Here is a 14,104-nt window from a genome sequence, read left to right as displayed (position 1 = left end):
AGCAAAAACACCATAACATCAAAATAGAAGCAAAAGGAGGAGAAAGGATGAAGAAAGCTGAAGGAAAAGAAGCTAATCTCTCTTGAATCTATATCCCATGCATGCCTAGGCTCCCAAGTTCATTCCATGGCTGCCCTCTTGTGCTTCTTAAGCTCCAGGATGTTGGCACAAAACAAATTAAAGGAAGAAGGAGATGTATGTTTTTTTTTTTTTTTGAAATTGCTTATTTTTTTAGTATGGAAAAGAATGTGAGAAGGAAGTTAGCAGAGTCATCAACAAAGAAAACACCAAAATGGCAAATTTTGACACATTATACTTTTTATTTATTCATTTCCAATACAATGATGTATGAAACCAATGTTTGTTATAACTACACTCATTAGAATGAAGATAATATTGTGGGAAAAGAGTTTCCTATTAGTTGCTCAGAAAATTAAAGGTGATGGTTTAAGCACAGTATATATACACGTAGAACTGGTTTATTTGTAAATCATAATTAATTAATGTCCAGCATAATAACCATTCCGCGCTTTGATTTTGGATGACTAATAAGAAGATAATGATGAAATTATTAAAACTAGTTGTTGTCACAGAAGGGGAGGAAAAAATTTAATGATTTTAATTTAAAAGTTAAAAAAGTAAGGTTATGAAAAAAAAAGAGTATGTAAAATTAAAAACTTTTAACTTTACTCATCTAATTTTTTAAAAATCAAACTCATAAAATTTTTCTTATCCCTAAACTTTTAAGTTAAAGTACACCTTAAAATATGCCAAACATCTTTGTCCTTTTTTGCACCTTTGGCCTCTTTTGTTTTTTTAGATTCGGGGTATTTTGATACTTTTATAACATTAGTATATGTAAAAAGTAACGGAGGTCAGGCAAATTTAACAGTGGTATCATTTTTGTTATGATTTTGCAAGTTTATGGGTACTTTTATATCTTAGAAAAACTTATGATGATAGGTGCATTTTAGGTAAAAGTTTATAAGTATTTTTACATCTTCATCTATAGAATTAAATTAAAGAAAGATCATTATGTTATTTTACTCTTTATTTTACCATTATTTGTACATAGTAAAAATTACTATCTCCAATCCTAATTATAAGACCTTATTTACAGTCTACAAAACGAGATCTTATAATTAGCACAGGAGGTAGTATAATTTAAATAATTTTAATTATTAATTTTTTTAATCTTATAATAATGTTTTAAAAATAACATTGAAATAATTACAATTATAAAGTTCTTTTTGGCAGCAATACCATCTGAGCTGCTGATTATTGAGGACTAATTCAAATTTGAGTTAAGTCGGGTCATTTGGGGTGACAAACTCCATCATTGATGGTATTATAAACTCAAATATAAATCAATCATCAATCAATCAATTATCAATTATATTCTTGAAAACTTGTAATACCTGATACTTTTGAAAATGGGTCGGATATGAAATTGTAGGATCCGAATATATTCAATTAATGAGATTTAAATAATATCTTGATTGAGATTTGAATATATTGAATTAAATAGAAAATATTATAAATAAATGCAATTTCAAATAAAGATTCAAATGAAAAAAATTAATAATTAACTTTGAATTTGAATAATATCTTGATTGAAATTTGAATATATTGATTTAAATAGGGGGTATCATAATTAGATAGTATGTCAAGGCTTAAATGGAGAAATAAATCATTAATTTCAAATTTTCATCTATTTCCCATAAATTTTGCATCTCTAATTCAAATTCTATTATGATAAATAAATAAAAAATATTCCTATTAGAAGTAAATTTTAAGCTATATTAGATAAAGCAATTTATTCAAATGTTAAATATAATTAAATATGCTAATTTGTGCATCGCACGGAAAAGAAATTTCTAGTTAAGCTAAGACGTGGTGTGGGGAACTCATTAGAGTTTAAGTACACGTAGTTGGAAGAAATTGTTAAAAAAATCTCTGAAATTTATTGCTAATCGCCTCTAGTTCTGGACTGACGTATTATTTTCTACTTTTACTTTCCCCTTTCAGAGACCAAGAGCGGTTTCTTTGGTCAAAGCAGGCAAGAGGCGAAGGGGCCAGAGGGGGGTCTCTTCGGTCCAAGTTTCTGTTTCCTTTCCCATTTGCTATCGGAGGCTCTCTTGGAGCTTCGTTTCTCTTCCCGCGAAGGTTGTTTGGTGACCCTTCTCCATCTTAGTCTCTCTATCAGCAGAACAAGGTACTTCCAGTTTGCTATTGGTTTTTCATATACTGACCAAGTTGTGAAACGCTCCTGACTTTCTAATAGAGGTGTCATATATTGTTTAGTCCATTCATCTCTGTCCATGGATCTTCTCTAATCTAAGCTTGAATTTGGGATGATATGTGTTGAAAAATTGAAACCTTGTGAAAATCGAGGTAGGGCTTTCTGTTTTCGTGTGATTTCGACATAACATTGTGGGCGTATATCATTGCGGATGGTTTTATAAAGAAAGGGGTAGTTTGATGTCCTATTTTAGTTTGTAAACTTATTAGAAGTCCAACTTTTGTCATTCTTCTAATGGGAATGTACTTAAATGCCTGTTCTTTTTATGTTGAGCGGACAGTTTGGTTTTGAATTTCGATGCAAACGATTTTTATTTAAGAATTTGTCTGATAAAATTTGTTGGACTTCGCCGCACCTTTTTGCTAGACTTCAGTGGCACTTCATTTTCTGCAGTTGAGTATGTATTGAGTGGGGTTTTTTAAACATTGCAACTGGGGTCCTCCTGAGATCCGTTTGGCAAGGTTGTAGAATTAGGATGCACTTAGTTAATTAGGCACTGGTTTTCAAGTAGCATCTGACTTTCGTTACATGTGTTGCTGCTTCACTTGGCAATTAGTTTCGGTCTATGATATTTTAAATATACGCAGGAGTATTACTGTTGCTTGAATTTAGGGATCTGATTCTTCTATGTATAATGGCCTAATTATCTCCTTGTTCGTATTTTATGTAATTGACTCTATTTGTAAGTGGAATTGGTTACAATTTATCTCTAGTATTTATTATGTGTTGTCTTTGTCCTTATTTGAAGGTTTCAATTTGGTTGAATATGTCTGGGGAAGAGGAAGAAAATGCTGCGGAGCTTAAAATCGGTGATGGTAATTATGTTTTCTCTTGCAGTCATTGCCCATAACTCATAACTAAATTGCTTGATCTGACTGCTTGCTTCAGCTAAAGTAGTGGTTCTGCATGCCTTTGTGGTTATCTAGTAATTGTTTTTTGGCCGCAGCACATTTTAAGTGAGAATTAATATAATATTGATGAATTGTCCATCTCTAATTTTGCTGGTTCAAACCTGCAAGCTTTTGTATTTATTGCTTATTTTCAGTTCCTTGGAAATTTACTGATTGTGCAATCATAGCAATCATTGAAGACTTTTTCTGTCTTTAGTCTGATTAAAAAAAAAAAAAAAGGATTAACCCCATGTAATTTTTATATTCTATCTAACTATATTGATCTCGAAGGGATTAAATCTGTCTATCCTGGCATGGCTTATTTGGATAATGACATTGAATTTACATGTCTTTGATCATGGTGTGTTTGATCCTGAAATTGGACTTGCATAACTCTGATGCTTGGTTTTATAACAAATGGCCTCTATCCTATCTATTCAAATTTAGTGTTGTTAAAAGCATGCTCAAAATGCTGGGCAAAGCAAGGTTTGTTTCTAATGCATCTGGTTGACATGCTACCTACGGAAGGAAAGAAGCAAAACGGTGGAAACTAGATATGTAAACAACAACAACAACAACAAGCCTTATCCCACTAGATATGTAAACTAGATATGTAAAAAAGGGAAAAATATATTTCACCCAAAAAAAATGGAAAATTATGTAATATAATGGGCTAGAGCGGGACAATGTAGTCAAAGATGCTGGGCGCCGACCATGCTGAAGCAAGGTGCCAAATAGGTCCAGACCCCCTCACAGCATGAAAGGTGCTGCCTTCAACAAGGAGGAAGGCTTTTGCACCCTTTTGCTTGTGAAAGCCATGCTCCCAAGGTGCACTACTCATGTGAAATTATCAACTTTTAAGACCAAGTCCCATCTGCACAGCATGACCTGAAAAGTTCAGCCCAATTTTTTATAGTGTTTAGAGTAGGGTATACTCGTAAATTTTTATATCAGTCCAGAGTTGTTCTGCACCCCATCAAAATTTATCTTAACATTAGCATAAAATTTTAAAATATAGAAACTAATGGCCATTTGATTGCTTGATTTATTGTTCTTTGATTTTTCCAAAATTAGGCATGCAATCAAATATTTCATTATTGTTTTATTTGGTAGTTCGTTTCGCCTTGCATGGAAGTTAAAGAGGTGCTGAAATTCTTATTTGTTTTTTAAAAGATTTATGATATGATGTATAATTCAGATATATCTTTCTTGAATTGAATGAGGTTGTTTTACTGCGGCATGTCTTTAAATTGCATCACATTTCATATTTATCAGAGTTTTTGAAAGCAAAGTGCTTGATGAACTGTGAAGTTGCATTAATTCTGGAGCACAAGTATGAGCAGCTTCAGCAGACTTCTGAAGATCCTATGAATCAAGTTTCTCAGTGAGTATACCTACATCGACTTAAAGCTCAGGCATAAGCTTAAGAGAGCTATTCATTTTAGATCTCATTGAAAGGCCGTATATTGTTTGGTCTGCATCCAATTCCCTGAAAATCTTTTCTCATCCACTGATTGAACTAAATGATCCACTGGAAAAGGGCATGCAAGTCCTCTCTGAATTTTAATTATGTTAATGCTACATATTATGTCTTCTGATTTTTGTATCTGCAGCATGCCAATTGCCAATATTAACAATTGACACCAAGAGAGAGTGACAATTTCTGGCTGGAAAACTTTTAGGAACGTTATATGTTTAACTTTTTTTCCTCCCCCTCTTTCTCAGGGTCTTTGAGAAATCATTGCAGTATGTGAAGCGCTTCAGCCGCTATAAAAATCCCGATGCTGTCAGACAAGTACGAGAGTATCCTTGAAAACCATGTTGAATCTTACTTACAGTTCAGTTCTGTGTGATACTTCCACCTTTGATCAAATTATTCTAGGGTCTATTTTGTTATCTGTTTCACCATACTAATTTATTTTCATTCGTATCCTGTTTGACTATTCTGTTTTCTTGCTTGAATCTGGAGTTTTTGTCTTCAAATAATATTTTCATCTGTCATCCCCAATAAACTCCAAGAAGAAGTCCAGTATTGTTACCTTGAATTCAATGATATGGCATTCTGGTATGCATCAATTAGAGAATTTGAAATCTATTCAAGTCATTTGTTCATTAAAAGTAAATAGTGAAAATCATGAAACTTGATATATTATAAACTTTCATCTCAGTTGCGATCTTAACTGACATACAGAATTCTAAGTAGATACCAATTGGCTGAGTTTGAGGTAACTAATCCTTTCCCTTCATAAACTCCGTTCAGAAACAAAATTTTCATATTAAAATAAAAGAAATTTTAAATGTTTTGATGCTTCCGTGCAGCTGTGTGTCCTTGGAAATCTTTGCCCTGAAACAGTTGAGGAAGCTATTGCGATGGTGCCCTCCATTAAGGTAATTATCATTTGCTTCCCCACCCTCTCTCTGCTTCTACTTTTCCTCAGAGCTGTTCTTGCTTTAGTAATATGATTCTTGAATCCTTTACAGTTGGCCGCATGAACCTTAGTTATATATTTTTTCCATAATCAACCTGATATTAAGCTGTTTCTATCTGAAATAGATTAAGTAAATAACACTTACAGTCTATCATTTGATTGTGCAAAATGAATTATGCTCTGTCTGGAATTACTCAGTAGCAGATTTATCCACAAATTCTGCTTTCAATAATGGCGGATCTGGATCAGTGGATCCTTAGTTTTTCTCACTTTTAAAGATCATAAAATCCTATATAGTAAGCCACACGGCTCATTCCTCATACTGCTCACTAAACGAAGCTCACATCTAGTTCATGGAGTTGCTGGTTAATTGAAGTAGTCTTGCCTGTTTCAAAACCATGAATCTACTAGAAGTTCAACTAGTAGATCTATGCTTGTTGCTTAATGCTTCATTCTTTTTACCTGCAGACAAGAGGACGGTCTCATGATGATGATGCAATTGAGAAAATGTTGAATGACCTGTCGCTCATCAAGAAATTTGAATAACTACTATTCCAATTACCCCCAGAAGCTATGGATATTCTGTGTTGTGCAAGATTTGATGTATAATATGGTGAAGCTCCCTTGACTACAAACAAGGATGTTTCTGTAGTATTCATACCTGTCCTCTGATTTGATAGTAAAACTCCTTTGATCAGACCGTTATGTTTATGGTCTTGATGCCAAAAGATAGCTCTAGTCATTGAAAATGATAGATGGAATCCTGGACATTGAGATGGTTACCAAGAGCTTGCAATTTATGTCTTTTATGGTTATAAAATTATAAATTGAGAGAGAATGTACAAAATGTGATTGTGAATTCATCTCTTGTATCCATAATCTTTCCTTCCATGTTCAATGATTGGCAATATGCAAGAAGGAAATAATTTAGGGCAAATGTTATATGACGCTGCAGCTCTTGTGGGATATTGAAGTCACGGATGTTTATATTGTTCATATTTCTTGATTTGTATGTACTATCAGTTATAAATATAAGACCTAGTTTGTAACAAACTAAAGGGGTGTTTGGGTAACCTAGTGTTTTTTTGTAAATAGAGGCAAACTTGTCTACATATTTACTTTGTATACTGTAAAAATATTTTTAAAATCATGATTTTGTTTCTATCTAAATACCTCGTAAATCTTACATTAAGAACCGTAATACTATTCTTATGCACTAATTATGCTAATTTTTGCTGTATCGTTTAGATTTTATTAGACATCTCTGAAGGGGTCAAGATTGTCCATCCCTGTGGTATTAGAATTCTTTGTTCTTCTGCAGTTTTGCAGACTAAAATTAATTTTCATACGTTCATCTTTCTAAAGAAAGGGGGGGAAAAAAATCTTTTTTCCTACAATTGGTCCTATCGCAAAGACCATATGAGAGTTTGGGGGGCGTTAGCAAAACAAAAATACGTATTTCAAGCTTTTATGGACAAAATAAAACTTGGAGCAACATATTAATGTGTCCAAATGACTTCTGTTATTCCATATCCATATTTGTCATTCCTTGCTCAAAGTGTTATTTCAAACTGCATATAATTATTTTCAATTAACTTTAAACATACATTTTTTAATTAAAATAAACCAATGGCGCAAGGTTAAGAAGTATAAATGATATTTTAATTTTTTTTTTCAATTAACTCTAAACATATGATTTTTTTTTAACAATAATTTCTTTAATTTCACTTTTTCACTTTGAATATATATCTTTCATTGATGATGTCCAAATATCATTACATAATAAATGACAATGTATGAGAATATTTGGACTTTTTTTAAGACAATCATTTATTGTCGAGTGTTGGGTAACATTTCTCTCAATAAGGATTCGTGATTTACTATGTTATGAGGGGCGTTCCTTTCTACTAAACTTAGTCCCATTAGTAAAATGTTAGGATATTTTCATATAGAATGTTTTCTGTTTTAACCAATAGCCTTTTTTTATTATTATTATTTTGATCACAAAAGACACATCACATCTTATGCCATTAGTTTAACAAATATAAGAGATAAAATAAATTATAATTTAATACTTTCACAGGATGCAAAAAAAAAAGGAGAATATTTTCACAAAATAATCATGTGAAACAGTAACTCCTAAATTAAAAAGGAATAAGAGCATGGTTGGAGTGGAGAAACAAAAACGAAAATGTTCCCTTCTTGAGGAATGTAGTGAGTGCTACAGGGTAAGTTCCTCTTCGATCCTTCCCTGCGCTTCCTCGTCTTTCTTTTTCTTCCAATTCACTCCGATCACAAATTCACTTCTTTCACGTCGGGTCGGAAAGAGCGGAGTCTCCGTACTATCACCACCCACGCAGGTACTCTTTCTCTTTTCGATTCCCTCTTTCATTATCTCCTTTTGTGTTCCTATAACATTCTCAAGAAAAAAAGTGCTGTTCAGTGGCCAACTATTCCGGGATTCTGCTATTACTGTTTATGGTTTTTAATCATTCTGCTCAGAGTCTCTCTTTCTCCGGGTATAGGTTTGAATAGTTTTGTGCCTGAAGGAGTTGAAGTCAGTGAGAATGGCATCAAAACGGGAAAGGGAAATTAATAGTGGCTCGAAGGAGGAAGAGGAGCTTAAGTTTGCGTCGGATTCTAAAAGGCAAAGATTGGTTGAGGAGTCTTCTCCCTCTCCTCCTCCTGTTTCCATTGCAAATCCTCTCTCTGGATTGGCCAACAATTATGCCGATGTAGACGAAGAGGAAGTTTATGGGAGAAGGGAATCGAGGACTGCTGTTGGTGAGAAGGTAAATGGTGACTCCCATCGAAATGGGCATGGATATGATGAAGAGGTTGAGGAGGAGGATGAGGAGGATTCACAGGAACAATTGAGTGTGGGCAGGCACAGCCGCCAGGTTGAAGTTCGGAGGGACTGCCCTTATCTTGATACTGTTAATAGACAGGTATGTAACTCATCTGCTGAATGTTGGACAATGAACTTTGCTGGTTTGTATTTTTGCATTGTACCACATATGGGCTTAAATATTTTTTTTTAGTTCTTTAGTATGGTTGGAAGATGGCTGTGACTGACTTCATTACTTGTAACATGGAGTTTCTAGTTTCCTTTCCTTCTTTTAAATTTATTATTCACTTTTGGTGATACTCTGCAGGTTTTGGATTTTGACTTTGAGAAGTTCTGTTCTGTGTCTCTTTCAAACTTAAATGTGTATGCATGTTTAGTTTGTGGGAAATATTATCAAGGAAGGGGGAAGAAGTCTCACGCTTATACTCATAGCCTAGAAGCAGGACACCACGTTTATATCAATCTTCGAACCGAGAAAGTTTATTGTCTTCCTGATGGATATGAAATTAATGATCCATCATTAGATGACATTCGGCATGTTCTAAACCCAAGGTTGGTCTAATTTGTTTATTTTGCTGCAGACAATTTCTTTTCCCCTGAAACTTATCTCTTAAATCATCAGTTAATGGCTAGTAGCTCTTAAATCATCAGTTAATAGCTAGTAGCTCTTAAATCATCAGTTAATGGCTAGTAGCTACATATTATAAAGGCTAGTGGCTACATATTATAAATTTTCTATTTCCTATATGAATCATCAGCTGTTGGAGGATTCAGGAATTTTATCCTTTTTATAAGCTCAAAACTGAATTAATGGGCTTTCCAAAATTAAACCCAAAAAAAATTGCATGGGGAATACTTTTTTTTTTTTTCCTTTTTTCTTCCATTATTGTATTTTCTTGACCGCCCTTGTTTTTGGTCAACGTTCTGCAGTGTCATTTTTAGCCAATGTGCTGGACTGTCTGTTTTAAACATTAATAATATTAGCACATTGGTTTCTGTCGCAATGTTGACCTTGTGGTCTCCCCGTTTGTAAATTTTCTTTGTCATGCATGTAAACCTTTCAATTCTGGCAGCATGCTTGATGCCCATTTTGTTCACTATTGCCTTGATGATTATTTATTCCCCCATACATCATTAATTGAAAACATTTGAAGCATTGCCTTTAACTTAGTTTAACAGTCATTGGTTAAATTACCTGCTAGCTTCCTATCATTACTGCATTTTTCTAAAGAAAAGAGTTTTTTTTTTTCCTTTTAAATTTTTAAATATAGCTGGGCATGTCTGAGTTCCTTTCTATTGATCTCTGCCTGTAGGTTTACTAGAGAACAGGTTGAACAACTTGACAAAATTAAGCAATGGTCTAGAGCACTTGATGGCTCTGATTACCTTCCTGGAATGGTATTTTTTCATCTTGATTCTAAAATAACTGGAATTTCGCTCATTTCTGGCTGGTCATTAAGTGCTATTTGCTTATTTTTTGGCATTGATTAAATTTTTTAGGTGGGACTTAATAACATCAAGGAGACTGATTTTGTGAATGTGACAATTCAATCCTTGATGAGAGTTACTCCTTTGAGAAATTTTTTCCTTATCCCAGAAAACTATCAGCATAGCAAATCTCAACTTGTTCATCGATTTGGTGAACTCACCAGGAAGATCTGGCATGCGCGAAACTTTAAAGGACAGGTTTGTTTTTGTTATAGACATTGTAAAACTCATTCTGATATCCTAGCATTTAACTTTTAAATGCTTGTGTCTGCAGGTTAGCCCACATGAGTTTTTGCAGGCAGTGATGAAAGCCAGTAAGAAAAGATTTCGGATAGGTGCACAATCTGACCCAGTTGAGTTTATGTCCTGGCTTCTTAATACACTGCATGCAGATCTTAGAACCTCAAAGAAGAATAGTAGCATAATACACAAGTGTTTTCAGGTTCTTCTCTGATCCATTTGCTTTTCTTATTTTTTACCAACATATGTTTCCTAGCTGCAAGCCTGCAACTAACTTGTGCTTGCAGGGTGAATTGGAGGTTGTGAAAGAAATTCCTAACAAACAAATCACTGAGAAGAAAGAAAACAATGAGGAACAAAACCACAATGACAAACTTTCAGATGGTGGCACTGAGCGGGATGCTTTTGTCACAGAAACTTCCAAGATGCCATTTTTAATGTTAGGATTGGACTTGCCGCCGCCACCTCTATTCAAGGATGTGATGGAGAAAAATATAATACCTCAGGTAACATCTCTGTGATGTAGTTCTGTGTCATTGCCTCTGAATATTGTGAACCATGATTGATATGCTTGTATCACACTGCGTGGTCTGCTCTGACAACCAAGACAAAGTTTTTCCCCCCCGGTTATTGTCTATTCTGTGTAATAAAATGGGTATAGGAACTGAATAGAAGTCACACGTACACGAGGATCTGATATTTTTTGTCTTGCTTGATGGGTTGGGGAAAAAAAGAGGAGTGTTGTGGTTTATTGGCCCCAAGCATGACCATTTGGCTTGTTTATTGCTTTAGTTGATAATATACATCAGCATGGATTATATATTAAATGCTTTGCTTTGATATGGCACCCACCGAAGTACTTATTGTCTGTCATTAAGAACTTTTTTAACAATGTTTGTTTGATAATGAGCAGAGAAAAATAATGCTTCTCTCATTTTATTTCTTTCTATTCATGATAATGTCTTGAATTTTTCCTTCATTTTCCGATGAAAATACTTTGAGATATACAGTATTTATTTGTTTAGCTTTATGGGAACCATTCGTCAAGATCCTTTACTTAAAGGAAATGAAAAAAATGGGATAAAAAATGTCAGTTAAATAAATAAAATTCTGTTGAATCCTTGCTTTTTGATTGAAAAGATATCAGTTAAATATATATGGGGGGCATAGAGTAGCATTCTGAACAATCTGGCTGCACTCTTGCCCCAGATTTTCGGTCATCAACTCAACCAAATTCCATTTTCTGTCAGAAGAAAAGACCATCGTGCATGAGTTGTATGAAAAGAAAATATACAAGCATACTAGCCTTGTGATGACCTCTTAGAGGCCGTTTGGTTGTTGCAATGGATGAGAATGGAATAGAAAATAAATAAAAACAAAGATAAAGTGACTAAGATGGGGAGGGGAGATAGGTTAACAGTTTCCAAAAGTTTGGGGGAGGGGGCGTAAGTGAGTTCAAATGAAAATTATTAGGTTGCTAGTCATGATTCATAAGGTTTGCCATGGCTGTGTTGATTCCCATATTTGTAGTATGGGTTTTCCATGGAAATGATAGTGCCAAGATAAATATGCAACCAACTCATTATGCTAAAATGCGACATCATTCTGATTCTTAAAGCCTTGACTCTAGCAACCAAACGGTATGATAAACTGTTAAGCTACCTGCTTTTAAAATCCTGTTCTTCATTGCTTTAGAAGTAATATAAGATCTCCCGATAAACTCCCTATAGCTAACCTGTTCCAAGTTGCCTACGATATAAAATCCATTGGCACTAGAGGATCTTGTTAGGATCAATGCGAGACACATCTAAAAGTTAAAGCTATTAGCCATAGTGCATTTCTGTTTCCTTATTGCAAGCTTGCAACATGGAAAAGGGGCCAAGTGCCATGGTCGATATATAAGGGGAGTTTATGGATGCTACCAACTATCAATCAGCCAAGAAACCTTGTCCTGGTCAATTCCCACGAGTGATTCTCATCAGTGGTATGAAGTTCCACCACCCCGTTCCTATATAAAACAGTGCAGCCCCAAAAAGGAATACACCATGTTATAGGCTCTTTTCATCTCTCTCATAAAAAGTATCATGTATTTCACCAGAAAATAAAAATAAAAATTATCATGTAAGAGGGAAAAGAATGTAGAATCCTCAGGCATATGATGTAATTTCTAGTTTAAATAGCCCAATAAACAAGTCTTCCAAAGGCCACTACCCACCATATCTTCTGCCTTAGTTAAACTACAATGCAGCCATATTCAGCTCAGATTCTCATTTTTATGAATAGGATTTCCACTTTTTGTTCAGCACCTCCACATGGTTGCAGGAGATTCATGGCTTTGCCTAAAAGCTCCCCATTATTATATATTTGATGATGTATTCTCAAGTTCTCATCTTACAACTTCTCCACCTGCCCATGCATGTGGCTTGCAATTTTAGTTGTTAGCATCCACAACAATTTAATCATTTAATTGAATGAATTGCTTCATGGAAATGCTATGTGAGAAAGCACTGAAGGAAAAAAACATAAGAAGCAAGCATAATCTGTTACTTTAACGTATCTAATATACACTTTTCTTGATCTGTCGAACCCGAGGACTCGTATGAGTTAGCTTTTGTATTTAAGTTTCTTTTCATGCCCCTTCATCCTCATGTCTGCTAATTAGGTTTTCTTTTCAGGTTCCACTCTTCAACATATTAAAGAAGTTTGATGGGGAGACCATCACGGAGGTAGTCCGTCCTCATATAGCTAGAATGCGATATCGTGTCACCAGATTGCCACCATACATCATTCTACACATGCGTCGATTTACTAAGAATAACTTTTTTGTGGAAAAGAATCCTACGTTGGGTGAGAATTCATATTGAAAGCAGGCTTTAATGATGTTAATCTGAATACGGCATGCTTATTTCTAAGTTCATCCTAACTTATTATTTGTTTCAGTTAATTTTCCTGTGAAGAACCTGGAGTTAAAAGATTACATTCCCTTGTCAACACCAAAGGAAAACGAGAAATTGCGATCTAAATATGATTTAATAGCCAATGTTGTTCATGATGGCAAACCCGGTGAAGGATCCTACAGAGTATTTGTTCAGCGCAAATCAGAAGAACTTTGGTACGTTCTTGTCCCTGACAGAATGAAATCAATCTAAATGGCTTTGTAATATAGTTTTGGACTCATAATCAAAATTGTTTAGGTATGAGATGCAGGATCTACACGTCTCAGAAACTCTTCCCCAAATGGTTGCACTCTCTGAGGCTTATATGCAGATATATGAGCAGCAGCAGTAACATTGATAGATATATGGTCATTGCCCGGCGAATTGGTTCAGGAATCTGAATGTCCTTTTGTTAAGAACCCCCCCTCAGAAGAGGAATTATCCAAATCCCTGTTTCTGCTCTTTGAAGATGTTTAGACATGCATGGGAACTTCGGCGTTAAACTTGTAACTGGACTTTCATTGTTGCTTTTGTTGTAAACCCCATATTGCTTAGCCTGTTTTTGTAAGCTGAGAATTGTACTGGAGCTGATAGGGTGCCTTGATTACTTGAGAAACTAGTTAAATACACTATTTTTTCCTTGGTGAAACATCATGTTACGTGTGTAAGTTCATTAAATCATAATTGCCGTTATATAGCTTGACATTCAAATTTTAGCAAAAATAGTCATGTTCACATTACAGCAATTTACATTTTGATTAAAATCCAGGCACATTGCCACATTGTAAGTAGAAATAAAACAAGTTACGACCAGGGTGAAAACAGGCACGCACGCACACAACATACTAATTTTAGGTCAAATGAAAAAAAAACAAATTTTATTTCATTTCTGTATGATTATCATAAAACTTATTTAAATTAAAACAATTTATCTAAGTTGTGTGACTGCCTAAATTTCATTCGCAAGTTGG

General features: G+C 34.4%; 2 protein-coding genes across 2 annotated transcripts; both read left to right on the top strand.

The window, feature by feature from the left end:
• Positions 1–2,062: 2,062 nt before the first annotated feature.
• On the top strand, positions 2,063–6,614 carry LOC114755997 (DNA-directed RNA polymerase II subunit 4). Its single transcript, XM_028944905.1, has 7 exons — positions 2,063–2,215; positions 3,051–3,117; positions 4,468–4,576; positions 4,918–4,995; positions 5,384–5,417; positions 5,512–5,580; positions 6,090–6,614. Exons 2-7 carry the CDS (start codon positions 3,069–3,071, stop codon positions 6,165–6,167), a joined length of 417 nt encoding a protein of 138 aa, XP_028800738.1. The 5' UTR covers positions 2,063–2,215; positions 3,051–3,068; the 3' UTR covers positions 6,168–6,614.
• A 1,210-nt stretch (positions 6,615–7,824) lies between these two features.
• LOC114755996 (U4/U6.U5 tri-snRNP-associated protein 2) lies at positions 7,825–13,683 on the top strand. Its single transcript, XM_028944904.1, has 10 exons — positions 7,825–7,981; positions 8,147–8,569; positions 8,777–9,021; positions 9,783–9,867; positions 9,970–10,155; positions 10,232–10,399; positions 10,485–10,703; positions 12,873–13,044; positions 13,138–13,309; positions 13,392–13,683. Exons 2-10 carry the CDS (start codon positions 8,189–8,191, stop codon positions 13,483–13,485), a joined length of 1,722 nt encoding a protein of 573 aa, XP_028800737.1. The 5' UTR covers positions 7,825–7,981; positions 8,147–8,188; the 3' UTR covers positions 13,486–13,683.
• Positions 13,684–14,104: the final 421 nt, after the last annotated feature.

The sequence above is a fragment of the Neltuma alba genome, unplaced genomic scaffold (genome assembly GCF_004799145.2).
Source record: "Neltuma alba isolate B1F8T4 unplaced genomic scaffold, ASM479914v2 tig00010367_pilon, whole genome shotgun sequence".
In the NCBI taxonomy this organism is placed as follows: domain Eukaryota; kingdom Viridiplantae; phylum Streptophyta; class Magnoliopsida; order Fabales; family Fabaceae; genus Neltuma; species Neltuma alba.
Note: the sequence above shows the minus strand (reverse complement) of the source record. Positions and strands in the feature narration are given on the sequence as shown.

Bases quoted from the DNA above. Each gene is read 5' to 3' on its own strand.
- LOC114755997 (XM_028944905.1), top strand. From the start codon at position 3,069: ATGTCTGGGGAAGAGGAAGAAAATGCTGCGGAGCTTAAAATCGGTGAT. The intron at 4,996-5,383 runs GTATCCTTGAAA...ACTGACATACAG, and splicing joins GCTGTCAGACAAGTACGAGA to AATTCTAAGTAGATACCAAT. The intron at 5,418-5,511 runs GTAACTAATCCT...GCTTCCGTGCAG, and splicing joins ACCAATTGGCTGAGTTTGAG to CTGTGTGTCCTTGGAAATCT.
- LOC114755996 (XM_028944904.1), top strand. From the start codon at position 8,189: ATGGCATCAAAACGGGAAAGGGAAATTAATAGTGGCTCGAAGGAGGAA. The intron at 8,570-8,776 runs GTATGTAACTCA...GATACTCTGCAG, and splicing joins TTGATACTGTTAATAGACAG to GTTTTGGATTTTGACTTTGA. The intron at 9,022-9,782 runs GTTGGTCTAATT...CTCTGCCTGTAG, and splicing joins CGGCATGTTCTAAACCCAAG to GTTTACTAGAGAACAGGTTG.